The sequence below is a fragment of the Melanotaenia boesemani genome, chromosome 8 (genome assembly GCF_017639745.1).
Source record: "Melanotaenia boesemani isolate fMelBoe1 chromosome 8, fMelBoe1.pri, whole genome shotgun sequence".
Taxonomy (NCBI): domain Eukaryota; kingdom Metazoa; phylum Chordata; class Actinopteri; order Atheriniformes; family Melanotaeniidae; genus Melanotaenia; species Melanotaenia boesemani.
In genome coordinates, this window is record NC_055689.1 from 31,543,229 (window position 1) to 31,571,209 (window position 27,981).

General features: G+C 38.8%; 1 protein-coding gene across 1 annotated transcript; it reads right to left on the reverse strand.

The window, feature by feature from the left end:
• Positions 1-116: 116 nt before the first annotated feature.
• On the reverse strand, positions 117-27,920 carry ranbp9 (RAN binding protein 9). The gene is made up of 14 exons (XM_041991697.1): positions 27,262-27,920; positions 23,797-23,908; positions 20,663-20,715; positions 17,938-18,105; positions 14,605-14,627; positions 12,219-12,403; positions 8,563-8,675; positions 8,128-8,236; positions 7,524-7,678; positions 7,144-7,297; positions 6,652-6,773; positions 5,538-5,689; positions 3,888-3,999; positions 117-2,805 (listed from the first exon to the last, which is right to left on the reverse strand). Exons 1-14 carry the CDS (start codon positions 27,476-27,478, stop codon positions 2,675-2,677), a joined length of 1,806 nt encoding a protein of 601 aa, XP_041847631.1. The 5' UTR covers positions 27,479-27,920; the 3' UTR covers positions 117-2,674.
• Between the last annotated feature and the right edge of the window lie 61 nt (positions 27,921-27,981).

Here is a 27,981-nt window from a genome sequence, read left to right on the forward strand (position 1 = left end):
TTTGCAGGATTATCTTTGGCCAACATGTCATCTGGGATTAAACGGACCCGAGTCCACAAATTCTCTGTAACGCAGAGACTTCAGCTTCAGGCGTCATGCAGCATCCACACACATGCTCTCATCATTTGTCGTTTTTAATAGAAATCTTTTCACCCTCACACAAATTGCACATTTTTTTGTTCCTTTTTTCTCTCCAAATGGACACACAGTCAGCAGTGGACAACTTACTGGTTGACATCTTCCTTATACACTGTGAACTGGCTAAAAAGGAGAAACAAAAAGAATAAAATAAGAGACATCTAACTTGATCTTACCACCACTTTTTTTACTATGGCATGCATAGGTTTCAGACCGTACTCAGAAAGAGACAACAGACACTTTGTCTACGTTTTCTAAATGATGCCGTGACTGCTTGTGGTCAGCAAAAAGTAAAAAGAAACAAACCAAAAAAACAAGGTACAGAAAAAGCTCGGTTCCACCTTGAGAAATGTCAACTCCGAACCCCTGTGCATGTGTGCGGGAGGGGTGGGGGGGTCTTATCTAGCGAAGCCTTGGCGTTCCTGTAGCAAACAGGGGTTAAACACAGAGCTGCGCCGTCGTCTTCCTAAAGTATTTGGTTCAGTGTGGTCGCCACAGTGACAATACTGGATGCTCTTTATTTTGTTTTTGCATCTTTATGGTTTACTGCTAAGAGGCCAGAGGGGGATCTGGTAAAAACTGAAGAGGAAGCCCTCCTCTGATGGTGCATGGGTAGACGTGTAGAGTTGGAAACAGCTTAAGAAATATCCACATAGCAAAATCTTATCCAGGAGCAAAGCAGAATAAAGATAACCCAGCTTCTGAGCCAGTCTGGGGGGGTGAAAAGAAGTCGTTACCCAACAAAAGTCAAACTGAGATTACGGGTTTCTGTGGTTTTGAGCTAAGATAGAGCTGGGACTGAGGATAAGCTGCAGCTGCTGCCATGTTTATCCTAAACTTTTGAGCTGGCACAGATATGTCAGAAATGGGGCGTTTTTTCCAGGATGCTAAAAATTCAGATTGACTTTAAAAACCAACTGCAGAGCTCGTTACGTAGACTTCGCTCCAGGTCTGGTACTTTGGTCCGAATTCAAGTCTTGAAAAGCCGAGGCACAGGGTCGGTCGGACCTTACTACCCTTAACCGAGGACGATAAACAAAGGGACGTTTAGGCTCCTGAGTTCTTCGTGGGTTAAAGATTAGCATAGACATCAATATGAAAATAAAAACTAACATTTGCATCAAACCTGCTGTGCAGCTGGGGGGGGGGGGGTTAGGGAGTGAAATCATCACAGGGTTCCTTCACAGAAATCCCACCAGTGTTTGGAGATTCTCTGGGAAATTCAGTTAAGCTGTAATTATATGACTTTATACCTGCGGAGGAGCCCTGGAGTCAATCAAACACACAACATAGAAACTAGGACCAACCAGCACGCTTCAGGGGTTGCTGGTGTCGGTACAAAGCAATAAAGGATCTTTTTTCATTAATGATTTCCTTTCATTTGATAACTAAATATGTCGCTCTATTGATATAATTCCTTTTTGTTGCATTCATATATAAATGTTAACATGTACACACGCTGGTCACTGGTAAATCGGTGGAATTGGGATCTTTATTATAGTAAGTTGGTGGAACTTGCTCTCGCTGGCGCTCAACAAATATACTGTGAATGCAAGTAACAATAATTAATATAATGATAACCATAATAATAATAATAATCATCATCATCATCGTCTGCACCATGCCTTGTAAACCTGGAGAACTAAAAACAAAACAAGAGCCAGGTAACCACTCCTCCCAAGTAACCCACCCACCTCCCAACCACCCCCCCGCCCCCCTTACCCTCCACTTTGCCCAAGAAAAACAAAACTAAACAAAAGATTAAAAACGGGGAACGTCAAGTCGAGACGGTAGATTCTCTCCGGCTTCTTCGAAGTCCCGAGTCCACGTGTCAAAACTCCGCCAAGGTCCTGAAATCAAGAGGAGGGAGGAGGCCGCGGGGTGGGGAGGGGGGCCTCCATGTTGCGTTTGTGTGCATGTTCGCCTGGTGAGCCAGGTATACGGGGACCGTGATAAAGGGTGGTCGGCCATGATGGTCACTCTTTTTTTTTTTTTTTATTCCTTAGTTTGTGTTTTTTTTTTTTTAACCTCCACCCTCTTTTCATTAGTGTCTGACCCGGTTTTCTATCATGTCTGGCAGGCTGTCCACCCCGGCGCGATGCCCCCTTTATCTGCAGGCGGCGAGTCCACAAGAGTTCGGCTCTCCGAGTATCTTAAAGCCAGCTGCCGTTCCCCGGCTGTCAGTCAAGAGGACACAGATGCAGCAGCCTCTGAGGGCCGGAGGATGGGAGCAACCAAGGTGGAGGCGCAACTTCATATTTACGATGGAGAGGGAGGCGGTGTTCTTGTGTTTTAAATGCGTGTGGTGTGTTGCTGTTACTTTGAAGATCTGCCCGGAAATGACCTCAGATCCTCGGTGTTGCTCATGTCAACTGGTCAAAGCAGGACAGGAAGGGAGTGAGATGGTTAACCTTCAACTAGGGCGTGCAGAGGAAGGTCTCCTCAGCTAAAAAGGACTACACTGATGGAGGAGGCGGAGGAAGGCATTGCTGGGCAGGTCCTCAGAGATTGTGTGTGTGTGCGTGTGTGCATGTGGCTAGTGCAGGTAATCGTCCACAGAGGCGAAGGCGCAGGAGCCGCTGCCAGTTCGTGCCATGATGGCGAGGCACTGGGCGGCCTGACCCACTGCCAGGGCCAGGGGGGGCTGCTTGGGCAGATTGTGAGTTTCTGGAAAAGGAAAACAGAGGAGACAGAGGAAGGACAATATGTCAGCATTCCCATATAGTCAAATGTGTTAAACGTTGAAGCTAAAAGGTTGCCAACACTGTGTACTGGAGGAAGGATCTGCTGGTTCACACCTCTCAAATTAGGGTCTTGTACAGATTAACACATGTACTTTTAGGAATAAACAGAATTTTCTGTATATAATCAGCCCATTACTCAGTTTTTGGTTAGAACTCTGGTCAGAGAGAAGATGTGTGGACTTTCTGCTTATGCCAGATAATGCGCTGCCGTCACCTCGGTTTGACGCCAGAATATGAACCGATCTCTGACACTTTCACTCAAGCCACTGCTGACATGACAACAGCAAGACAGAGCTGGTACTGACCTCAGCAGGAATATTTACACGTTCATTTTGTTACATATAGCTTCAGCCAAGCAATATGACATAAATGTTGGTTCCTATCACCCGGTGCTGAGCACTAACATACTGACTTTTAATGTGATTTTTCAGACTACATGATTCATATAATAAAACTCCTGATTCACAACTGAGAGCTAAATCAATCAAAACAGGCACATAGAAAGTTCAGCTGAGGCTTATATTTAAGGCGAAGCCATCACCTGACCCGTTGATTTCCAAGAACACTCATCGTCCGTGGAAATCAAAGATTAAGGAAAATCAGAGCCATTAAATGCTGCCTTACACTCCTCAGTGACCCCACAAATGTCAAAGGTTCAAGCTCATGCTTGATTTGTGACCTCAGATGTCACCGGTTCAGATAACGTGCCTGTGACTGCTGCCACACACACTAGTTACCTAAAGTCATAACGCGAGTGTTATCTAGCCCCGCAGATTTGATTTCAGGGCATTAGTCTCAGATTTCTGCTGCAACACAAATACAACAGATGCTTTATATGTGCTGCTCACAGCAGCAGCAAAATGTGACAAGCATGTGCAGAAGAGCTCTCAACTCTGATGTAAAATGTAATAAAAACTCATTCTGAGTAAACATTTCCCTTAAAAGCGTTCACATGTGCTCAAACGAGTTAGTATTTAACAGCGACTTCGCTGACAGCTGACGTACCTAATATTGCACTGTTGAGAGTGGAGCAAACCGGCTCTCTCTGAATAGCGTCCAGCTGGTAGCCGACCGGGCTGTTCCAGGGGTCAGAGTAGGCCAGCAGGCTGAATGCATCCTGCAGCAGGAGACAAGGAAAAGATAGCGATCACACCACAGGGCACTTCCTCAAAGTTCAAGTTTCAGCACTGAAACACATGTATGGCTGAGTTCTGCCTTGTGGCTACAGGTTGTATCTGCAGTTTCCTCCCCGTCTGTCGCTTGTCTAAACTTGTTTCTTGGGTCTCAGTGCTGCTGTGTTGAATGTGTTGTATTACAGAGGTTGAACATGTAACTGGGATTAAAGAGCTCCTCAGGATTCTGTTTCTACAGATGCTTCCTTAAAGTCATGTTCATAGACAGCACAGCAAAACACGGATATAATGACCCTTGAAGCCAAATGAAACCAATCAGTTTGTTAGACAACAAGCATGTCTTATTTTCTCCTAAATTCAGACCAGACTGAGGCTGCTGTCTTTGGACCTGGCCACCTCAGGAAGACGATGTCTAGCTTATTTAGTTACTCTGGAAGACATCCCTATGGTCTCCACTACTACTGTCAGGAACTTTTTAAATAAAATTAATCTTTTAACTTGTATAAACAATTTTCTGGGACTGCATTCCCTCACCTATTAATTTTACCAAAATGAGGAACACTGAATCTCAAAGGAATGCAGAAAAATGAGACCATGCATTTGTTACTCCAACACTGGAATACTGAAATTCCTCTTAATCACATCTTAAAAACTCTGAAAAGTCTCCAGCTGATCTAAAATCCTCCAGAAGAGATCATTCCCTAACTGTATCTTTTACCCCCTGAAAAATCCAGGCAAGTGAGAAAAGTTTTCCTCATCTATTAAGCCATATTGTATCTTAAAGCTCTCATAGTTCCAGATTTCCCCAACAGATCAGCTGACTCAGACTGAATTTTTACTTGTGGTTCCTAAAGTTTCTAAAAGTAGAATGGGAGGCAGAGCCTTCAGTTATCAGACCTCTCTATGAAACTAGCTCCCAGTTTGGCTTCAGGAAGCAGACCCCCTCTCTACCTTTAAGATTAGTCTTCAGTCTTTCTTACGTGGTACAGCTTATAATTAGAGCTGGTTCAGACGAGCTGGTATTGAGCTGGTCTTAGCAGGAGGTATCCCTGACCCTCCTTTTACATCATATGTTGATGCCTCTGTCTCTCCCTTAGTCTGACTACTGGAGGTCTCTTCCACCAAAAAACAGGAATTTCCCTACACCATTTTAACCCGGAAAGATGAGGATTATATTGAAATGAAAAATCAATCTACTGGTTTCTTCAGCAAGGCTGCTTTTGTCTGAATCAGCTTTATATGAATACAAGCTGAACAAGCCTGCGTCTACTTCGACATTTATTCAACTTATATCTCTTTAAAGTACTTTTAGATGATTTTTATTTTAAAAAAAAAAAAAAAAAAAAAGGTACAATATAAACAAACTGAATTGCTTCCAAATCTCTTGGAAGCAAGTGATGCATAAAATTATTTAACACAACCACAGAGCAGCACCTGTGTCTACCAAGAACTACCAAAAATCTCTCGTTTATTTAACCATGAAAAGCAAAAAGAGAAAAGGAAATGTGATTTCTGAGGTTACCTTGAGCATCTTCTTGTTGGCTGAGTTTTTGCCACACTCGCGGCGAAGGTGTTCGCTCATGCTCTGGAGCTCCCTGCCGAAATGGATCATTCTTTCGATGGCCGCCTGGCTCCCGCCGCACAGCTGCCTCTTGGACTGAGCAGACTCCACCTCTGCAGAGCCACGGTCAGTTCAGCATATAAAAAAGCACAAACGACAGTTTTTCTTAAACTTCTTCCAACATGGTACCACTGTTGGAATCATTTTCCAGCCCAGTACCTCCTGTGCTATATAGGGATGTTACATTTTAGTCCAGAGGCCACAAACCTCATGTGATCTCCAGTGCAGGACCAGTAAAACAACAGCATAATAACCTAGAAATGATAAAAATCCCTAACTTAACACTTTATTTTAGTGCAATAAGCACAATTAACAAGATGTTTATATTTAAGTAACTATCTTTTAAAAATTATGAACCTGACATTTCTTAAGAAATTTTTTTTTGTCCTCAGCTACACATTTATAGAATTTTATTTTATTCATTTACATTTTTGTTTGCTTCATCAAATATATTTTAAAAATAAATTATAGTAATTTATTCTTATAAAACAGATAAAATAGAATTTATTTTATAAATTTATATTTTTAAATTTATAAGATTTTATATATTTATAAATATATATTAATTACTTGTTTTATTGTATACGTATATATTTATATTTTTATCTATATAACCAATTTTATTCACATATTTTATTTATTGTACATATTCAGTCATTTACATGTGCATTGCAGCTAACAGATCACAATGAATAAACTAAATCATAAAGACCTAATTAATCTCAGGTATTTGGAAGTGAAAAATACTGTATTTCACAATGATTAGAGTAACTTTTCAAGAGAGAGGATTTTAAATATACATGCGTGTACATTTCCACATGTGAGTAGTAATTCTGACCGCCTGAACTGACTTGTGCTTCTTCCTCCATTCTTACTGAGAATCAGATACTAACTCCAACCAAAGAGGCTGCTGAAATAGACCGCCTTATCAGCCAGGCCACAAACGTACTTCAGCGTAACCAGGCTGCAGTGTTGATAAATACTTAAGCTTCATCTCCACACACACTCCACCCACCCATGTCTGCGTCACAGTCGTCGGGCTCAGTGGCGTGTTTGGAGGTGCCGTTGAGGAAACCATTGGAGGATGATTCTGTCACTCCATTGGTGAAGTGGTCGACCTCCATGTCCACATCGTTACTGAGGGGAAAACAAACACACGCTAGAGGGAGGCGCAACAGCTCACAGGAGTCGTTGCTGTATTTCACTTCCAGCAGAGTTTTACAACGATGGCCTTTAATCTCCAAACCGTCATTTTCACAAAATGAAGTAAAACAAAATTCCCTCTTTTGGTTATTGACTGTGAGCACAATCTACCCTCTCGTGACTTAGTGCAGGTCGGTGATATTCGTGTCACACACAAACAGTTTATCTTGTGTCCTTTCCAAAGAAAATATCTTCCCTGTTACAATCAGATGAGAAAACAGGTTTTTATTCTTCCTGGGTATTCACGGCTGACGCAAGAAGGTCGACAGGTTGAATTCTACCTGGACATGGTGTGACTCAGTACCTGGTGATGGTCTGCTGGCTGCGGCTCCCATTGAGGCTGATGTCAGAGGCTGGGAGGGTGGAGCCAGAGCTGGGGGGGCAGGGCTTGTGACTGTGAGGGGAGGAGCTGTGGTTCTTGTTAGACGTCACACCGTTACAGAAGTTGCTGTCGATCCCTAAAAACAGATAAAAAATTCTTTTTTTTAACTTTTATGTGCTATAGTCATTAAGCATCCAAGTAAGCGCTTCAAGTTAAAGAAATAAAAGAACTATTTACTATTTATTATTTAAATAATAAAAGTAAAGCTGTTGTTAGTGGATGTAAAATGGAGCCTTGTTTGTCCGTTTGTCCTGATGTTCTTCAGGCCATATGTGATCAAGCAGAGCACCTCTAGGCTGTACCTGTGTGGTAGGGCTGGGAGCTGCTGGCTTTGTGGCTGGGGCTGCTGAAAGGCCGGGGTGAGCCGGGGTAACTGTCCTGAGACTTTGGGCTACGTCCGCCAAGACACCTCACCTCGCTGTCCGTCCCATTCACCATCTCTATGAACTGTCTCACCCTGGAGGCCGAGAGGAAGGAGGGAGGCAAATAAAGAAGGAGAGAGCGTTGTGAAGAGAACACCAACAAAACAAAGGACGAAAAATGAGACCAGAGAAATTTCTTAACAATTATCTTTACAATCCTTCTATAAATATTGTGTCTATGTATTTTATCATGTTTGCTATACTGACCTGCCATGGGACTACAGGGGAAAATTAACTGGCAAAGCTAAATCTGGCATATTTACATGTCAATTAATATGCAGGGTCCCACTAAATAAATAAATAAAAACTAAACATGGCACAAAAACGAGGGTAATTGGTCAGTTTTTAAAAGGATAAATCTATAAAGGACAGAAGGAGTCTCAGTTTATTCATTTCCAGCTGAAGATTTCCATGAAATGAAGCCTTTTTCCCATCATTTTAGTGATTTTGCGGCATTAATTATTAAACACAGCCTTGGTCTTACTTGAGCATAAAGAGGAGGTCTGGGTTCCTTTCTAGGAGGTTGGGGTACAGCTGCTGGGTGGTCTCGATGGCTTCGCCCATTCTACCTGACAACACCAGCTTCTGGATCTCTGCAAACGTGACCACAAGCAATATTTTGTCAGCTTTGAAATGTACTTGTATTAATCACAAGGTATCAGAAGTAACGGACTACAGATCCAGGAAGAGATTAATACACAGTACCCCATACAATTATACAACAAGTTAAATCTTTGTACCTTTTGTTGCTATCAGCATTCAGTTTAAATGAATAACACTGCTTTGAATTAATGGATTTGTTGTAATATGTTTATTGGTGTGGGTCAGTAGGGGACCTGGCTCATAAAAGATTAAGAATCAGTGCTTAACACAAAGAAAGCCGACACCAGCAAAGGGCATCATTTAGAAACAGACTCACTCTGTCTGTTTTTGATGGAGGCCAGCTCCTCCTGCACTGCCTGGTCAGTGGATTTGGCGAAGGCTTCGGCTGTGGCACAGTAGCTGTGGTGCACCAGGTATGAAGCCACCATCCTGATGGAGGGGAAAAAAAACAAAAAAACAAAAAAAAAAAACACTGTGGTTAGAAAAACAGCTGCAAGAAATTTTTTTTTACTTGTTTCACACCTCTGAGAATACAAAAAGCAATAAAACAAAAAAAGCTACAAAAATTAAATGGCTGTCAATCCTTACTGTTTTCATTTATTTCCATAACCTCAGTGTGAAATGCCATCAAATACACAGAACTTTTAAACAGTAAAATACTCCTGTTACTCCTGTATGCAGTTTAAGTTCACATCAGGATTAACTTTGGTTTATAAATCAAGCTCAACCAGCTTATGAGGACCACCTGAAAAAATAGATCTCAATTCGATCTTAAAATAGGAAAAAATTTAAACACTAGTTTAATTTTTGTAGTTTCCTTTTCCATACCTTAAAACAATGTTTTTTTTTTTTTAACTAATCGAATGAGTGAGACCTTAATAGTTCATGACGTGAAACAGATAATCTGATTTACTCTAATCTAAAATATGGAAGTGTGAAAGTGCGTGTGCAGCTAATCTCTCAGTCACAATCAAACCCAGCACAGGAAAACGGTGGATACACTTCAAGAAGGAAGTCAGTTTGTAAACTGTGATTCACAACAGAAAGTTTATTTGTTTTTATTTCTATTTCTTTATCGTAAATCCCAAAATGCAGCAACACTTTTTAACAATGACTCCTTTTCTCAGTGTTTATATCTGCTCAAAACGAGCTTTCCCATCAGTACGACCCTACAAACTCTGTTCACAGGAAGATTTCAGATTAGGAGCCTCTGCTCACGCAGGCTCATCATCAAGCTACCAAAACAATAACACTTCCCATTCACTGCTCTGACCAGAGCTTAACAACTTCCTGTTTTCATCCCAGCCCGTGAGGGGACGTTTTCTGGATCAAGGCAGCGAGTCTCTCCATTCTACCCCACCCTCAACTCCAATATGCACCAAATGGAGATTAAATCCATTCAGGACACGTAATCATAGCAACAGAGAGCTAATCCCATCAGGACACAGCATGAGAGAAACACAGCCCCACAGCTTTTCCTACTGGATCCCAGCTCTGGCTCTTTGTTGGGGATGTGGTCCATGGGGCCATGATCCAACTCAAGTTAGCAGTAAAACACTCCCACCTGTAATTTCCAGCACTTCTTATAGTCTCAATGCTCAGCTTTACCCTGACACAACAAATAACAGATACATAAACTGTATGATTTATAAAATTAAATAAAAATTGTAAATTACTATGAACACCGTCTACACTCTTTTTTACATTGTCAGTTATAGTGATAGAAATGATAAAATAAATGACATGCATCACTACCCATCTGCTATTTCCTCTTTATGTGGACAGGAATGAGTAAAAGATTAACGCATCTTTAAAACAGCCAGTTTGTAATGATTACTGCCTTTAAAGGGGACACAGTCTGTTGATGTATTCCAGAGCTGAGTGGCATGAACGCTGTAGGCAAACTATAACAGTGTGCTATAAAAAGATTGCTGGACCCCTCCTTTAGTCAAAGGTTTGTGGCACACAACAAGCTTTTTAAACCATCCTAACCATACCAATAAAAGAAGATGATAATCCTTTTAACACAAAACAAAATAAAATAAAATAAAAAGACAACATACATGAAGGAGAAGCAACTGGAAATTATTTGGACCAAGTAAAAAACAAAAATCCTGTTTGTTGATTTGTAAAAAGTTGATGTAAACAGCCACTGAGGAGACCAAACCAAAAAGCTGCAAACCGTGTCAGAGTATAAAGAAGCAAGTGTCTGTGCCGGATGTCAATTACACACCCACTTTAGTTTGGCTGACTGCCCCCGTTGCCACCTCTGCACCAAAGAAACACAATGCTGAGGGGCAACAAAAGTTACCCCTTAAAACTCCAAACTACCTTTAGTGCTATTTTTTTAGTAAAAATGCATGTAGAAACATTTTTAATCCCAGTCAGCATGTAAACACGATGTTTTCAGGACAGCCTCAGTTGTCAGATTATGAGGCTAAAATGATGTAACATGAATGTATGAATAGATGTAGCAGCATTATGGCCGACCAGAAGAAGAAAGCAGAATTTATTACTAACAGAAGTTTGGCATTGAAACAAACAAACTATTTACATATTTACACTTTTCCCTCATTTCCAGTTATTTCTGCTACTATACACCTGCTATCCTCAACAAACCAACTGCAGCCCAGCTGCTTGTTGACGCCACCCCCATCAGAAACGTCTTCTTGGCTTTATTCTGGCCATAGAGGAGTGTTATTTTTCTTCTTTTCAGACACACATAGAACTTTCTGCTCACTGGTTGATCTTTGGCTGCTCCTGATTGGACATTACCGTCAGTCTAAGCTCTCTGATAGGTGGAAAGTTTGACATAATTTCCAGATCAAAACAGAAGTCTCTTGGTTGGTCAGTGATTGGACAGTGTGGTCGTCCCTCATTGCTTACGCTGCACTTTAATACTGAAATGCCAGGTTAACTTATAAGTAGGTCGAAGGACAATGAACATATTGTTATTGTGGTTATTACTTTATCATCCTCACCTTTAAGATCTGACAATTATTTTCCCTTTCAGCTGCTTTATCAACATGTTAGGTTCAAATATTCACAGAATCATCATCAAGTCTGAGTTGAAAAAGTTCTTAGAGCAGCATCAGCTAATTCAACCATTTTTTCTGTGATTAAATGACAAAAAAATTTATGGATACATAGAAGAAATGCAACACCTGGACACCCTGTCCCATTTTACGCTCAGAAACAGTAAATACTTTTTTGCTAACAAATGTAAATTATCATATCTCTGGTTTCCATTCCAGCTTAGTTAAACTTTAACTGGAAAAGAGTTTAAAATCTGCCCTTTTGAGTAAAGTTGACAGCAGCGCTTTTTGTTGTTGTTATGGAGCTTTAAAAAGTAAAAGAGATCTGATCATGCTGACATGATGACAGACCTCTAACTGCCTCTACATGGAGGCGTTCTCTTTTTCACAATAATTACTCATCATATATATATATAAAGCATTATTTATTTGAAACAGAGTGCAGATCCATTTAAAATTAAAATTCTTCTGAATTGTAAATTCACTGCATGAGCTCCAGCGTATGAAAGTGATAAGGAAATAAATATTATTAAAGTGTAGCTCTGATGGAAAATTAGGCTTATTTTATTTGATGCTTTCATCTCAGATTTCTAGTTGCACACATGAAAGTTCGAGCTGATTTGTAGCTGAAAAGAAAAAAGGTCCCTGTGATCACAATGATGTGCACACATTACCACGGTAACCAAATAACTTACATACATGCCTCATGACCTAGAAATATTTATATTCTGCAGAGTTTATTTTCAGTTAGCTTTTTAAAATTTTTAAGTCACAGCAGAACTAAAGTGAAGTAAACAATCAGATACCTAAAAAGTGACATAAAGGTCATTCTCCAGAACTCCTTAAATCTAATCTAAGCTACACCATTAACATATCAACAGGGAACATGCATCCTACAGGTTTCAACAGGAATAATTCAGCTTTCTAATCCTCTTACTTCTGGATCATGGACTGCCACTCGCCCTCACGCTCTCCGATGGGGAAGCGGTCAATCTGGGCCTGGATCTTTGTCCTCCATTCTCGCATGTAGTCCTCAATGTCGAAAACGAACGGATGCTGGCCGAAGTTTGCATCCACCACCTCCCCCGGAGTCTGAAGGCCCACGGTCGGGTACAAGTTGGGCTGCAGTTAGGAGACAGAAGGTCAAGAATAAATAAAGTGGAGGAAATGGAGATTGGAATGTAATCTGGAGTATGAATCAAAACAGGAAATAATGAGAGGAAAAACAGGAAAATGGATAAATCTAAAGGGAATACACTCTTGACTACAATTACCCCTTTAAAAATGATTTTCCTCGCTGATTAGGCTTACACAATGAAATTGCAGTGGTAGACTGATGGGGGCAGATTTGTTTTAATCTAACCACCATGTCATTAAAGCTTCCTCATCTCCTCATAAATGCCGTGATCAGGCATTCATCAGTACAAATCCTGACTTCAGAGCACACAAGTGTGTAGCTCTAAATTTGCTTATTGTCAGCAAATCCTGTGAAGAGACCAGATCTGACAGATCAAATATTAGCAAATATTTAAAGTCGATTCCCTCAACATCTGCTCCTTATAACAAACTTAACACAAGCAGGTTTGAACAAAGCCTTTGAAAAGGAACAAAGTTTGGGTGTTGATACATCTGATGCTATGTACATTTGTATGAAAACAGGCTAAATCGTCTTTTTACCAAAATGATGTAACAGGAACTTACATCTTCAGACGTGGGCATCAACTCGGTAAAGTAAGGGTGCATTCATACCAGGATAGTCCGGGATAGTCTTGGTTAAATTGGGGAGGAATGATGAGAAATTTTGCTCCTTCATCTGGTTTGGTTTGCTTCCACGCTGTACTTGACTCAAGTTTACCAAACCACCTGAAAGTCATGCAGTTCCAAAAACTGCCCGCTAGAGGTGATAGTCCCCAAAATGTCCACCAGTAGAAGGGAGAAAAAAACCCAGCTCACCAATTGGCCAGGACAGAAAGCAGCTCATTCACAAAAAGGAAATAATGGAGCAACAACGCATATATGCAGTCTCACGCTTCCATTTTTACTTTGGCGTTAACTTCTAGTAGTTTTTCCAAGAAGAGCCCCTCTTCCACCACCATGTCCACCAACATTACCGGGTAAAAATACTTTCCATGACCCTAAACTTTCCTTGTAAAAAAAAAAGAAATTTGTAGCGGGATAGGATTTTGGGGATTCCCTGGAATTGCTGAACTCTGATTGGTAGAGCATACTTGAAGCATTTTGTGAATGCACCCTGTATAAGGAATTAGATTTTACTGAAATATAAGAATGTGTCATCTATTAAGGTTACTGATGCTTTTCAAAACCTATAAAAATAAAATAAGTGCTGCTTGCTGGAGGCAGCTGTTGAGTCAGCCTCAGTACTAATGATAGTTAAGTGTGAAAGAAGAGGAGGTTAGAAAACTGATTTAATATTAAGTTAGGAGTTGGGACGAGGTTTTGTCCCCTAAAGAACAGCAGCACAAAGCCCTGTGTGTGTCTCTCAGAGTAGTCTTTGTCACGGTCCAATAACCACAAAGGTCAGCTGTGTCGAGGTGACGCACTTCACTGCTCAACTCTGGAGGAACATGAATGTCAGGCTCACTGCCAAGTCTGTTTTGCTGCTCAATAGATTATTGTTGTGGCTAAGACTCTTATTTTTCTTCTCCCTTGGAAAAAAACAGCCAATCCCTGCTTCATCTGCAACTGAGCATGCAGGAGGTGGAGGAAAAAAAGAACCTTTTTATTCTCTGCTCGGTTAATGCATGAACAAATCCCACTGGAATTAATGTCCATTTAGTGTAGGAGTTGTTCACATTAAGCATGAGAACAATGAGACTGATGTGATATTCAAATCTGATGCAAGGGGGTTGGGCCCTTAAAGAGTGTTCACACTTGATACGTTTAGCTAAAAAAAAAAAAACATCTTCTGGTGCAAAATTCAAAGAAATGGGAACACTGTCATCCTTGTTGCACATCAAACAAACAGACTGCATGAAAAGATGGATATCTGTCCTCTTCTATTAGATTCTATCTACCTTATATTTAAAAAAGAAAGTGGATAGACGCGACTCCAACATTTGTAAATTGGAGGAAAAAGAAAAGGAGCTTGAAATGCTTTCATCTCCATGTAAAGAAAATCCAGCTCTCCAGTTATAAACATCTGAAGCTCACTGGTTTTCCAGCCAGTAATCCATTTTTTAACAGTGTAAACATTTTGACTACAGTGGACATTTTGATGAAAATTAAACATGCATTTCTATAAATGGCCTCAAGTTGTGTGTACTGATTACTAATGGAAACTAAAGAGAAAAGTGGGTACTTACTGGTAAGTCTGTGAAGGCAATACCTGTGAAAGAAGAGAGGGAGAAAAAGGAAAAATAATCAGTAACAGAGGAATTCTCTTTTTCTACAGTTGTGTTTACATGTGATGAGTAATCTGGTTATCGCTGTAATCTTTCTGCAGTACTGTGATTTAATCAGTCATGGAAATGAGAGCGCTCCCTTTATCTTGATGAGAAACTTGCTTCACGTGGCTTTATTTAACGGCCTAACCCTGATTTCTACAGCAGAAAAATGACCCTGATAAAGTAGCACATGAGCAGCACTTGAGGTAGAAGCTGTTCACCGTCAAAGACACAAAGAAAATACGGTTTATACAATCTTTTCATGCATCAAAAATAACTCAACACAAGTTTACATCCACCTCTAATCCTGTTTGAGCTGAATGCATGGACAGATTAATGTCAAGCGTTGACAGTCTGGACATTTATAATGTCCTAATTTTATCCTGAGACATTAATAGGAAATTTAGTCATAATTAAAATATGTGAAGGCCAAAAGTGTTATTGATGGTTCTTTGACTTTTAGGTTGCATTTAAATATTTAAATCAAGTAAGGAGAGTAATACTGGAAATACTGAAACGTTTGGTTGTGTGTGCTTGAATTATTATTGTGGAACTTTTATGTATGTACTCTAAGATAAAGTTTGGTTGTTTCTTTTTGTTTTGCTTTTTGCTTTCAAGTCCTACTTATAATGTAACAGTTGCTTGCTGACTGTTTGTGTAAAATGGGCATCATAAGCATGCGCTTCAGCCAATACCTTTGATTAGCTTCAGTTTTTTTCTTTTGTGGTTTTATTTAAATATTTTGAACGCTAATCAAATAAATAAACAATGTACAGATGCAGTTATTTGTTTTATTTTTAATGTCATTAAAGGCGTTCCTGTTTACACAAAAACAGAAGCAATTTTGTTTTGCAATTTGTTCCCCTTATTGTACCAAAAATGAACTGATGAACCGTGACCTTAAAGCCAAGGTGCGTAGCGAACTGTGATTTCTGGTGTACCATTACAACCCTACCAGCAGTAAATTCTCCAATAAATAAAATATTCTTAAATAAACTACATAAAAATGTATAATAGAATAAAAAATACACATGCACATCAAAAGGAACAGCATATTTAGCTTTTTTTTAATAAAAGAGTATTACATTTATTTATATACATATATTTACATTTATTTATATTTGGTAATCCAAATGACTATAACCCACATGTTTTTTCCCCTTATATGTCATATTATTTATTATCATCATTATTATATGGTTGTAAATAAATTCATGCGTTAGGAGGTTAAACTTGGTGTTCTCAACAACTGAATGGTTTTTGTCTGCTTGTACAGAAAAACCATGTGTCACTGCTTTGGCTCGAGCTCCAGAGAGGCTGTTAAATTGCTGCTGGAAGCTGCGTTTTCAATGCACTAGGTTTTTGTTTTTTTCCATGCTGCACTGATATTTACATTTGCGTGGTGTGGTTTCAAATGTGTCAACACGTCTGACACAGTGACAAAAACATACCCGATCTCTACTGAACAATGCTGGCACACTGCTTTATTTACCCATCTTTTACCATTTACATATTTCACCAGGAAACTGTTTCCAAACAAAAGACTTTAACAACTTCAAGGTTTAGACTCTCCTCAGAACTGACACTAGCCACGATGTTAACCAGAGGCTGGGATGCACTATATTTGTCTACGGAGTAGACATGAGTGGCTATAGCGTGAGGCAGTTATAGTTCTGTGTGGGAACTCAGTACGCCTCTGCACCGGGCCGAATGTTCCACATTAAAACATCCAAGTACAAATGCATGTACTACTACATCACTAGTGACTTTTAAAAGCCAACAAACTAGATCATAACAGAGTCAAATGTTTTGAGGTAAACGGAATAATTTCCTTTTAACTGTACTATTTGCAGTTTCAACAATGCAACAGAACAACCTGCAAACATACCACCTTCATCCACAGCAAGTACACAGCTGTAAAAAAATAAGCCAAATTAAGCCAACTTCCTATTTGACACACACTGCACGTGAACTGTGAAGTCAGCCTAGCGTTAAAAACTTTATACCACAGAGCTGTACATGAAGTATGCATGTATATGTACAAATGCACGTATGCGGGTTTGTATGTACATGGATATGTATATATGTGTGTGTGTATATATATATATATATATATATATATATATAACTCAGCTCTCATATATGTATATATGTATAAAATTATAGTTCCTCCTTTCTTAAATCCATGAGTTGGGAAGCAGGATGGTTGTAAAGTGCGATTATTAATTATTGGTGATGTGGTAGGAATAAATAAGTTTTACTTCACCCTACCTCTTTTCAGACGTCACTTGGGTACAATCATATTGTTAGATGACTATATGTATGTTTTGATGAAATTAATTTGATCTGTCTGAATAAACGTAAACATCAAGTATAATCATATACACACATACACAAGTTTCAAATCACTTTTTTTAAAGTAAGTTTTTTTCTTTTTTTAAATAATTTTTACCATCTTGGGTTGTGAGGGGTCAAACAATCACCTATAAAAACAGACCTGCTTATACACTCCTGCCTCCGGACTGACATTTAAAATTTTCCATGCTAGCTTTTCTGATGAGGCTTTTGTTTAGAAAAGCTTTGTTTTTAAGTACTTGCGGCCAGTTCTAAATACTTCTGCAGCTTCTACAAGGACCTCTTTAGTTGCAGGTTTAACTTCACCCCCATTATCCTGTTGGTACTTTAAGATGTCGTCTTAATTAGTCCCTCAGCTAATTGATGTCAACCCATCAGGGCTGTGTTATGATCCTGCTGGTGCTACTTTTCATTAAAAGCTTTCCTCTGGCAAACTTGAAATGCTTTTACTGCCAAGACAGTATGGTAAATGCAGTGTGAAAAAATATGGTCTAATAAGCCAGATTAGGACAGAGAGTGTTCTGCACTATTTTGTCAGCAGTTTAAATGCTGCAGAGAAGAATAGTACAAATGGAAACAGCAACCTGAATAGAGCTGAAAGAAAGTAGAAAATATCCAGAACACTAAGGTATGCAAATTTACTTTCTCCCCAACCAATCCAGTAGCTTACTGTTGGCCTATTTTATCAGATATGCTTTGTTTTTTTCATCAGTGAAACAGGACAGACTAATTAACAGCTTGTTGACGTGTTTCTGACTCACCGATCAAGTTTATGTGTAGAAGTACTGATTTTTTTAGTCCTAAGTGGCACATTCACCTCCAGAGGTTAAGACACAGATCTACACCTCAAAATATGACCATTGTTATGATTTCAGATGTTGTTTCAGAGCTCCTTACCTAGACTGTGTCCATTCTTTGTGTAGAAGCAGGTGTTGTTGATGAGGTTAACGCAGCAGCCAATCACATCGCCCGTTGTAAACGTGGGTCCGTAGGGTTGCCCAGTCCCAGACGAGCAAAAGGAGTGGCCGTCGTCTCCGTGATAGCCATACGAGTGCTTGTCCCAACCTGGATAGAGTGTGTCCAAACATGAGGTGAAAAGTGTTGCCTTTTAAAACTTGTGACAACAATTACAGACTAAAGCTACTGAGAAGGACATCAATGCCAGAAAAATGGATAAACTGAATATATGTTACGTGCCTAAAAAATAAATAAATAAAAAAACTGCTGATGTAGCACTTCAACTAATCAGCACTATTTTCTCAAGTAGAGCATCAGTGGAAATCTGCCAAAAAAGGATGGTTGAAAGACAAAGGCATTGGCAAATGTGTCTAATGTATATATTCTGCATGCAACCAGAGCTGCAGTTGATGTTTTAACCTTCTCTCGTGCCTCTGCAGTGTCATTGGGGCAAATAAGAAAAACTGCAAGCACACCCCAAGTCAGACTTGGAAGCATATCAGCACAAAAATAGAAATGCTGCATCATTATTTCAAAGCTTCAGAAAGTACTAGCATTTTTTAAAATGTTGAACTACAATAAGAATCAGACATTTATGAGAAGGACCATGCCCTTCCCCCGGAGCAGCTAGGAGAAACCTGCAGTGGTTTATTGCCTTGCTCAAGGACTCCTCTGGGAACTCTACTGTAAATAATCCAGGGAAATTTGCCTTTTCAATCACTGGAACAGCTTGTTTTTATCTTTAGTGTGACAGCAGAAGACAACTGTTTTTTTCCCCAGTTTTTCAGAGAACAGCTCAATTTGCTCTAAGAACTACTGGATGTTTTTACCATTTTGACCTCTCTGTCATTTCCAATTCCAGCATCTACAGACTGAAAATCCTTTCTCTGTTGTTAATCTCAAATATGAGAGGAGATAATTATTACATAGAGAATATAATTCAGAATTTTTCAGTTTTATTTTTGCTTTTTATGGACATAAGTTCCATTGTCCAAGGGTGTGTCTGTACCCTTGTTGGGGAGGACAGTGAAACACACGTCGTCCTTTAGCAGAACTGGTCTAAGGACTGTTTTAAGGATCCTGCGAGTTACTGCTGAGCTGCAGGATTAATCTTGCCAGTGCCACATTCATCACTTAGAGACAGCTCTCAACTCCGCAGCCCCCTGGCATCTGTTCATCACAATTAGTAAATTTCTGCTTGCCCCTCTCAATCAGCAAGGTTTACAGTTTACTCTGGCCTCTTGTTATCTCTGTACATAAAGCCTGGAGCTCCAGGGTGGGCCTGTCTCTAAGGCTGGTGAAGGGATGTCTGGGCTCCTGTTTGGTCTGATAACCTCAGTGAAGTGCATGAGTGACGTTGTCATCACTACGAATGGTACCATGATATGGCACAGACCAGGCAGCAGCAGAAAAAAAAACAAAGGTGCTAGTGTCAGTTTTTAACTATGCCTTTCCTTTCTTGATTAAATCTGCTGAGTAAAAATTTTGACTGGACAGAATTTCTTAAAATAAACTGGTGGTGATTCTGTGTCTAAATGGCAGGAATTTACACATCTCTGATGCAGAATTTATGATTTGATTAAAGTTTAATGCCTTCAGTTTGTCCATAAACGTCCACTAGCTCCAGTTCAGATAAATGTTAGGTGACGCTGATTCAAACACTAAACACTGGGATTCTTCTCATAGCAAAGAGTGGAGGGACTGCAAGGCCATAATGTATTAAATGCAGCATCATTTCACTCAATGCCTAGTTTAAACAGGTATAAACACCCCCAACAAAAACAAACAAAACCCCCTCAGTTACTCTCACCAAGTTATCTAACTGGTGAAAAGTTTGACAGGAAGTGGCATCATTATTATTTCCTGATCAACTTACAGGTCTCTTTGCAACATGCTAGTAATAATGATTTTTTTTTATTACAAAAATTGTTGATTTATCATAGAGTCTCTGAATGAACACCACATTTTATGGCTGGATTGTAAAGCCCCTGGACATGATATAGATGTCTGGAACACATCCGAAGATCACCTGAAGGGGAATATATCCATCAAAACTGACCCCAGAGAGTTACACACTACCATTCCTGAGAAACTGTTGACAATATAAGCTATAGCGATCGAGGGCGCCAAAGATCTAGTGGAATGTTAAGGGTTAACGCCTTAGTTCAAACACCCTAGATGACCTACAAAATACCTGATACGTTCACATAGTCTGTCTTACGGTTCTGGACAACCACAACTTTATATGTGAATTTACAATTTGAGCATTACAGTGTAATTTCCATTACATTTTTAGAAAAAGAACAACTCCAGTGATGTCTTAGAACCAGATTTTGATTTAAAAAAAAAAAAAAACATAAAAAAAAGATAATTTATGGAGTCGAAGCTGATGGTTCTGTAAGCCAGTAGTTGGAGTTTCAGTGAACTGAAGGACATCTGCACATACATTTTCTCATCTTCTGCACCATTATCACACTTTTATTCCACTTTGCATTCCAGCCTCACTGACAGAAATCTTGCAGATGTAATCAGATAATTGCAGTTTGCTCAACCAAAAACCTTTTTTTGACCCCGTTGGTCAAGAAAAAAACTTTACAGCTAAAACAAAAAAAAAACAAATCATGAAAGAAAAAATAACAAGAGATAAAGTACAATGCCAACTTACCAGGGAGTCTGTTCATATTTACACCCTGAGCTGATAGGCCAATGCCCATGTAGCTGCAAGACAGAGAGCTGAGTTAGCACCTTCATGTCCATTAAATATTAAATAGTAGAATAAATTATAAAGAAAACAAGGAAGTTTAAAATTGACCAAAGCATTTTTTCATGCCAAAATTAGCAGAACTTACCCCAACATACACAGTTGCATAACTAATACCTCAAACAAAAAAAAAAACCCATACTGTACAAATACAGCTCACATTTAAGTTCAAGCCACTCCGTTCTAGTTTTGTCCACAATCCTGTCTAATCAAAACTCTTCCCAACCCCCAGATTTAAAGCAATCTAATTTAAATCTCAATTTGGAATTATTTCCATGTAAACACGAAGAAGAACACTCAAATTTCTAATGATTTAATTATGAATAATTCATTCTGGTATTAAAAACACTAACCGGGCTATGCCTGTTAATCTGGCTTTGGGAAGTTTGATTTTGTATGATTCAGTTGCACCAGCATGTTAACAGGTCCAGCGTTGGTCTACAATTATTTGTTTTTCCCTCCTACTGTGATGTAAATACACAGGACCATAGAACATGCAACGGTAAATTTTACTTTGTCCTGATCACATTAGCATGCTTTTGGATTACAGTAGAAAACAAAAGTCTTCACAGATAAATAAATATTGGTGTTTATCAATTTAAAAAAGTGTTTCTTTTTCAATAACCTGGGTTCAAATCATTTGACTAAATGAAACAAATTAACATCTATTTTATTACTCAACAGAATATATTTCCACATCCAGATGGTTAGAAGTTTAGGAGATGGTTGTAAAGCTGTTGCCTACTATAAGAAGAAAAATAACATTTTAACCCTCAAGTACAACTAGGTAACGTATTCTGTTTCAGTCATTTATTAGCTACAGATTCATTCAATTTGACTATAATTAAGATCAGATTATTACCAAAAGTAATTATATGATACTGAATTATATATTTTGGGTGTTTGAGCACTTTTAAATGAAATTGATTAAAATATCAATTTTTTTATATTTACTTGAAAAAATCAATAATTTACAAAGTAATCAACAGAAGTAAAATAACTAAGTTACTTACCATTAATTAAGTTAAAATGCAAATGCAAAAAAAAATTTAAGAAGACGAGTATTGTAAACAAAGGCCATTTATGCACATGCAGTACAGGCCTGAAACACTTTAATAATTCATGTGAATACCAAACATTTGTTAGCTGTTTAAAAGGTTGCCTGACAGGAAATGGGGACGAGAGAGATGGATGACACGCAGCAAAGGGCAGATACTGGGACTTGTTGTGTCAAGGAGCTTCAGTCTGTGTACGTGGTACACCTTTTCAACCTGCTGAGCTACTTGATACTTATTTATTCAAGAGAATTATTGATCAACAAATGTCACACAGCATAGCATTTATGGCCAAAGCTTTGTGACATCCATCACCAGATGGACCTTCCGCTTGGCAAAACGTCCTGCCTCCTTTACGTTCTACAGATGTTCTATCGTAATCCTTGTATTTTAAAATATTAGAGTGCACATTTAATGCAGAATCCCCCACTGTGGAGTGGATTTGTGAACAGCAGCGGCAGAAGACCAAACCAAACTGTTTGTAAATTCTCCTGAAAAATCACTATACTTGTGATGTGTGAAAACAGCTATGTATCTAATCTACTTAGCGTGAATCATATTTGTCTTTTTGGATGTGTGTGGGGTGGTAACTGGTTGTTCATGGACTAATTAGGTAGATTCATATGACTTGTGTTATTACAGAACTAAATATATTAATTTTCTATTTAGAGTCACAGACTGTTGTCCAGTCTCTTGAGGATTTTTATCATGTTTGGTTCAATCAGACTTTGGAGTGTTTGGTGGAGTGTTATTAGGCAGCCTCCTGATTTGAAATCAAACAAACCTTATGTGGTGTACAATGTGTGTTACACTTGGTTGATAACTACTAAAATAAAACAGAATCAAATTATTTATAATAATTAGGAACCCAGAAAAGTTAAAAAAAAAACTATTATCTAAACCTCTATTCCTAATGGAGAGTCTGATGTTAGTGGACTAAAAGTGGCCGGTTTTTAAATTACAATGTTTATATCTTTACAGCTGATAACGCAGAAATCTCAGGGAGCTTTTAAATGATTTTCAAACTACCTTATAAAAGATTAACGAAAACTATCTTTGCTTTCCAAAAGAAAAACAACAACAAACTGCTTTTGTTCTTTTTCTTAAACTTTTTAGGTATTTGATTGTTCATTTACTCAGCTAAAAACAGCACAAACACAGTTAGGCTCCAGTTTATGGAAAAAGTAAAAATATAGCAGATTTAAATTACTCCTAAATTCAAATTATATTAAGTCAATTAAAGAATACTTTTTTTTTTGTTTTTACTTCTAACAATTCTCCACTTTCTTAAATAATTTTCATCATTGCAGATGAGCAGCTTATTCACTGTCTCAACTGAGCCTGGAGACAATTGTGGGACTAACAAGATTTAAAATCATTAAAAACACCAATAAAAAAGACTAACCAATAATATCCCTCCATTTCTTTTTCTTCAGAGGGCAAAGTGGCTGCAGAACTGTATTTGGCACGATTGTGCAAAGGTAACAATCCTTATACAAGCTTCAACAAGCTTAAATTTAGCATTATGATCAATAAATGTTTACTGTGCAACAAACTGCATGTTAGTATGACAGCATTTCTCCATTTAATAAGTTAAAATTTTCACATTTTAAATCTTTAAAGAAATATAAATGAAATGCCTCCAAACATGCTGTTACAAAAAAAAAAAGAAAGAAAAAAAATAAGATGCAACATGGATCCTCCAGCTGATGGATTAATCATGAGTTTTACAGAATATATGGTATGAACTGATTTATCAAAGTAAGTGTTTAACCTTCCAATGCAGTAATGAAATAAGTAGCTCATTTAAGTCGTGGAGATTTACACAAACTTCGTGTCAATTAATTCATTTGTTTCTGAGATGTTTATCTTTGGAACAACGTGGTAAAAATACCATTATTGCCAACACTTTATCCAAGCTTTAAGCAGAGCTCAATATAACATAAATCAAGTGTTGCACCCAAAATGTTTTGTGTTTCTTACCCATCACGGCCTTTACTGATAATCTTCACCTCAAAGTAGTAGACCCCGCAGGCAGCTGGGATGGGGTGAGTGGCCCGTACAGATGCTGCATCCTTGGGGGTTTTGCCGTGACCTTTGGGATAAAATACATAATCTAAGGTTACAACAAAGCATTGTGGAAACCTTCTGAAGTCATAAATAGGTTAAAAATGCTGAGAGTAAAGAAAGAGAGAAGTTGAGGAAAACTATTCTTCAATCTAATTTAAAGCACATTTAAGGATTTTATGGTTCAGGGGAAAACTAAACCTTCTAGACCGCCAATGAAAAAGCATGATCAAACGGAGAAAATAGAGAAAATACTTGTCTGTAAACTAGAAAGGAACTCTGCTCATACCTTCTAGTTCACAGAGCAAATAATGTAAAAGTTTTTATCAAATCAGATCAGAGGAGACTGTAGACACACACTACCATCAAAGTTTAAATTTGTAATGAAAATAACCCAAAAGATAAACTTTTTTTCCCCCATGGGACAGTGTGTAAAGAACAATAGGAAGACAGACTTCCTTTGAAACATGAAAAAATTAAAAAAACTTTAAACATGAAAAAAGCTGGCTTAGTAATCCCAAAACATAATGCAGATTCACGGGATGCATTTTTTTAATAATAAAAAAAAACTGTAGCATTAAATTAGTGAGTGGTCAGAAGATTGTCACCTAAATGTTGTGAATCTGTACCTCCTGTGCTCTGAAATGTGTAGCTTGTCATTCGATCTGTCTTAAAAGCTAACATTAGCTAAAGCAGCTTCAGTGAGGAGCTGCCAACAACAACATGAGGTCATAAAACATATTTACACAATCAAATATCACATAGCTGCAGTTTGTAGCCGTTGCAAAAGGAAATAACTAGGCTGCTGGTATTAATATCGGTTCTTAATGGCATTACACTTGGAAATACTGAGTCATGTCAAGTGTACTGCTGCATTAGCTAAATGTGGGACAGAACCTGGTTAATCTACAATAACCCATTACCCTTTCATTTCAATTTTAGTAAAAAAAAATTATTAAATATCAATGTTTAAAAGATGCCTGGCTACCTCTATATACCTATAATAAAGCAAGCTTTATTAGTCTTCTAGATCTAGAGAACCTGGAACTGGTTGTGTCAATTGTAGTGAGGCAGACAATAATAAAAACAAACTTGGATGTGTTGTGAAAAGTGTATTATTTCACCAAGTTGTATTTGTAGTTGTGCAACATTATAAATGTACATTTTTCCCCACATTCAAATTTTCAAATGAAGCATTTGTGGATTTATATATATATATATATATATTAGTGGTGTTCCGATCGATCGGACACCGATCATTATCGGCCGATATCCGTAAAAAAGTATGTGATCGGTGTTCGCCGATCAATGCCTTTTGTTGCCGATCACAAAATCTGACCACCTATATTTCATACTCTGCAACCTGCAGAAGCGCTGCGGGCAGTGTCATAGCTCCCGCTTTCCTCCACAATTTGCATGCGTGCGGTTGCAAATCCAAAGCAAACATGTCTGCCGTGTGGAAGTTTTACACTGTGTGTGAGAATGATGTAAAGTTTGCATCCTGCAACACGTGCAACGCAAAAGTACCTCGCGGGGGAAGTACGTCAAAATCATTCAATAAAACGAATCTAATACGGCATTTAAAGAACAAACACTTGACGGAGTACGCTGAATTTTCGAGGCTCACTGCACAGAATGAAAGGAAGACGCTGGTGCAGCCAGAGCGCAGCTAGCGCAGCCAACAGTTACCAACACTCGTCCGTATGAGCGTGACAGTCAAGCAAATAACCACAAAAATAATTCAGTTAATCGGCCTTGACGACCAACCGTTCTCAGTGGTGGAGGACGCCTCTTTTACTTGGCTTTTTGTTTTTAGCAATATTAAGATTTTGTTTTACTTTCTTATTTAGCCTTATGAGAGCCTTATGTGTTTTCAGTCTGTTAAAATATAGTACTACTGATTACTGAAAGATAGAGCATTGTACTATGTACATGTTATTGTCTAAATTAGGGGGATTTTATGGTTCCTTTTCCACATCAAATAGTCGGCAGTGCTTATAAGAAAATTACAGCCAATCCATGTGATTATCGGTGATCGGCAGTGATCGGCACTCATGGGTGATCGGTATCGGAATCGGCAACAAAAAACCTGATCGGAGCATCCCTAATATATATATATATATATATATATATATATATATATATATATATATATTCAAATGTTTTGCCTAACCAGCATTCCTAAACATTTTACTTAAGCACACATAGCTACTTCCTGGCACTTAGCTTTAAGCAATACTGATAAATTACTTATTAGCATAGTTTCTTAACAAAAAGGACCAATCAGTCTTTTCAGCTCTGATCCACACGAGTGAGGTACCAGATATCTAAGTGTTTCCATTTGCAAAAAACACTGATATTTACCTTTATTAAAATGATCATCAGACATGCACTGTTAAACGAGTTTTAAGGAAATTAAGTGCTCAGAAAAAGTGGGACTTTAGGTAGTCCCCTGTTTACTGAATGGTGTTCAGGTGAAAGTTTTATATGATTTAAAAGTTAGTTACTTAACATCTAGCCATCTAGCTAACCTGATATGTTATTGAGGTAAGTGGGTAATACAAAGACAGAACATTCTAGTTGCAACAAGGAAGAGTGAGGGTAGAGGGCCAGTCAGATCCAGAATACTAGAACACACCCAGCAAGCACAGAAACACCTTTTTTTTTTCTTTTGTAAACATTAGCCTTTTCTTGTAGGCCTGCTCCAAGACCCCTCATAATAGCTCTGCTTTGCAACTAGTCCTACCTGAATGTCTGACAAGACTCTTGATATTAAACCCCCAGCAGCGAAGAACTACTTATGTCTATCCTGTCATCAACAGCTACTTAAATAAAAGCCTTAACAATTCTGGGAAGTAACTTAGGCTAATCACGATATTTAACACTGTGTATTTCCTGTCATTTAATTGCCAACTAATGCTACATTAGCCTACCAGTTGGTTGTCTAACTGATACACTCTAGCTAACTCTACACGATATAATTTTGAGGGTGAAATGTTGCAGAAACAGCTTAATGTGTACTTTTAAAGAAGGTGATACTACTGTTGCATGTTATTTACTGAACAGTTTTAAATCAGTTCGATATTTTGTCTGGTGTGAAAGCTTCGCGGTGACATTTCATGGAACTGACAAACTGGTTAACAGGCAAAGCTAACAAGCTAGTAGATCAAATTTTGGCTGTGGCTACACCTCGCCAGCTGGTCGGGTTGCAAGATGTCCTCTGTCTTGTTGTTGACGATGCTACTAGCTTAGCCTACTTTGTTTTTAGCCACAACGGCAGCTGGTTTTGATCCGCTAACCTCATGCTAAGCTAGTCTTAGCAAAGTTGGTGTTAGCATTGGCAAATAAAGTGCTTAACTCCATATTCTCTGTATGTCATACCTTTATAGTGTACACGGAGATTGTTCTGAGAGAGCCCGATGTAGCTAAACTTGTCCTTCGGGCTCCAGGACCGGGGAAGCGGAGTCTCATTTTCATTTACGGCTGGATAGAGCCGACGGAGTCGCTGGTTGAGCTCCTTTTCCTGCTCGTTCAGAGCAGAGTCTCCATGGACAACAACCGACATCAGAAATCCACAGCCCGTCGACTGTCCAGACATGGCTACGACACGAGTTTTAGTAAAATGGCTTGTCAGTAACAAGCCAAAACCACTGGCGTCAGTCAGTGTCAAGTTTTAAAGGGGGTTTAGCAAAGCTAGCTAGCTAGCAGGCTAAGCTAACTGGCTTCGCTGGTCACAGAGAGGCAGCCAGAGCTGGTTAGCCAAGTAGCTAACCTGGCTAATGCGTTTAGCTTGGCCAGCAAAGGCAAAGCGATCGCTGAAATGGCTCAGGTTGACATTAGCTGACAGAAAGCCTAAAATAGAGTCCCTAAAAGGAGATTATATGTCGCAGAAGAAGTGAGGAAAGTAGTTAAAACACAGACGAAGAGGCCTGTGTTGGGAGGAAAGTAACTAGTAAGGTTAGACTAGACGGATCGACAAAGTATAATGAGCACGGCTAGCCTCGATCTTTTGTTTGTTGTCGGAGCGTTATCCGTAAATCTGATTGGCTCAGAGCAGCTCCACTCACTTCCTATGGGAATGTGAACTCAATAGACTGAGCT

Coding starts and splice junctions, on each gene's coding strand:
- ranbp9 (XM_041991697.1), bottom strand. CDS start 27,478: ATGTCTGGACAGTCGACGGGCTGTGGATTTCTGATGTCGGTTGTTGTC. Junction 14,628..17,937: donor AAAGAATGGACACAGTCTAG/GTAAGGAGCTCT, acceptor CTTCTTTCACAG/GTATTGCCTTCACAGACTTA. Junction 12,404..14,604: donor TTGCCTTCACAGACTTACCA/GTAAGTACCCAC, acceptor TCCTAACTGCAG/CCCAACTTGTACCCGACCGT.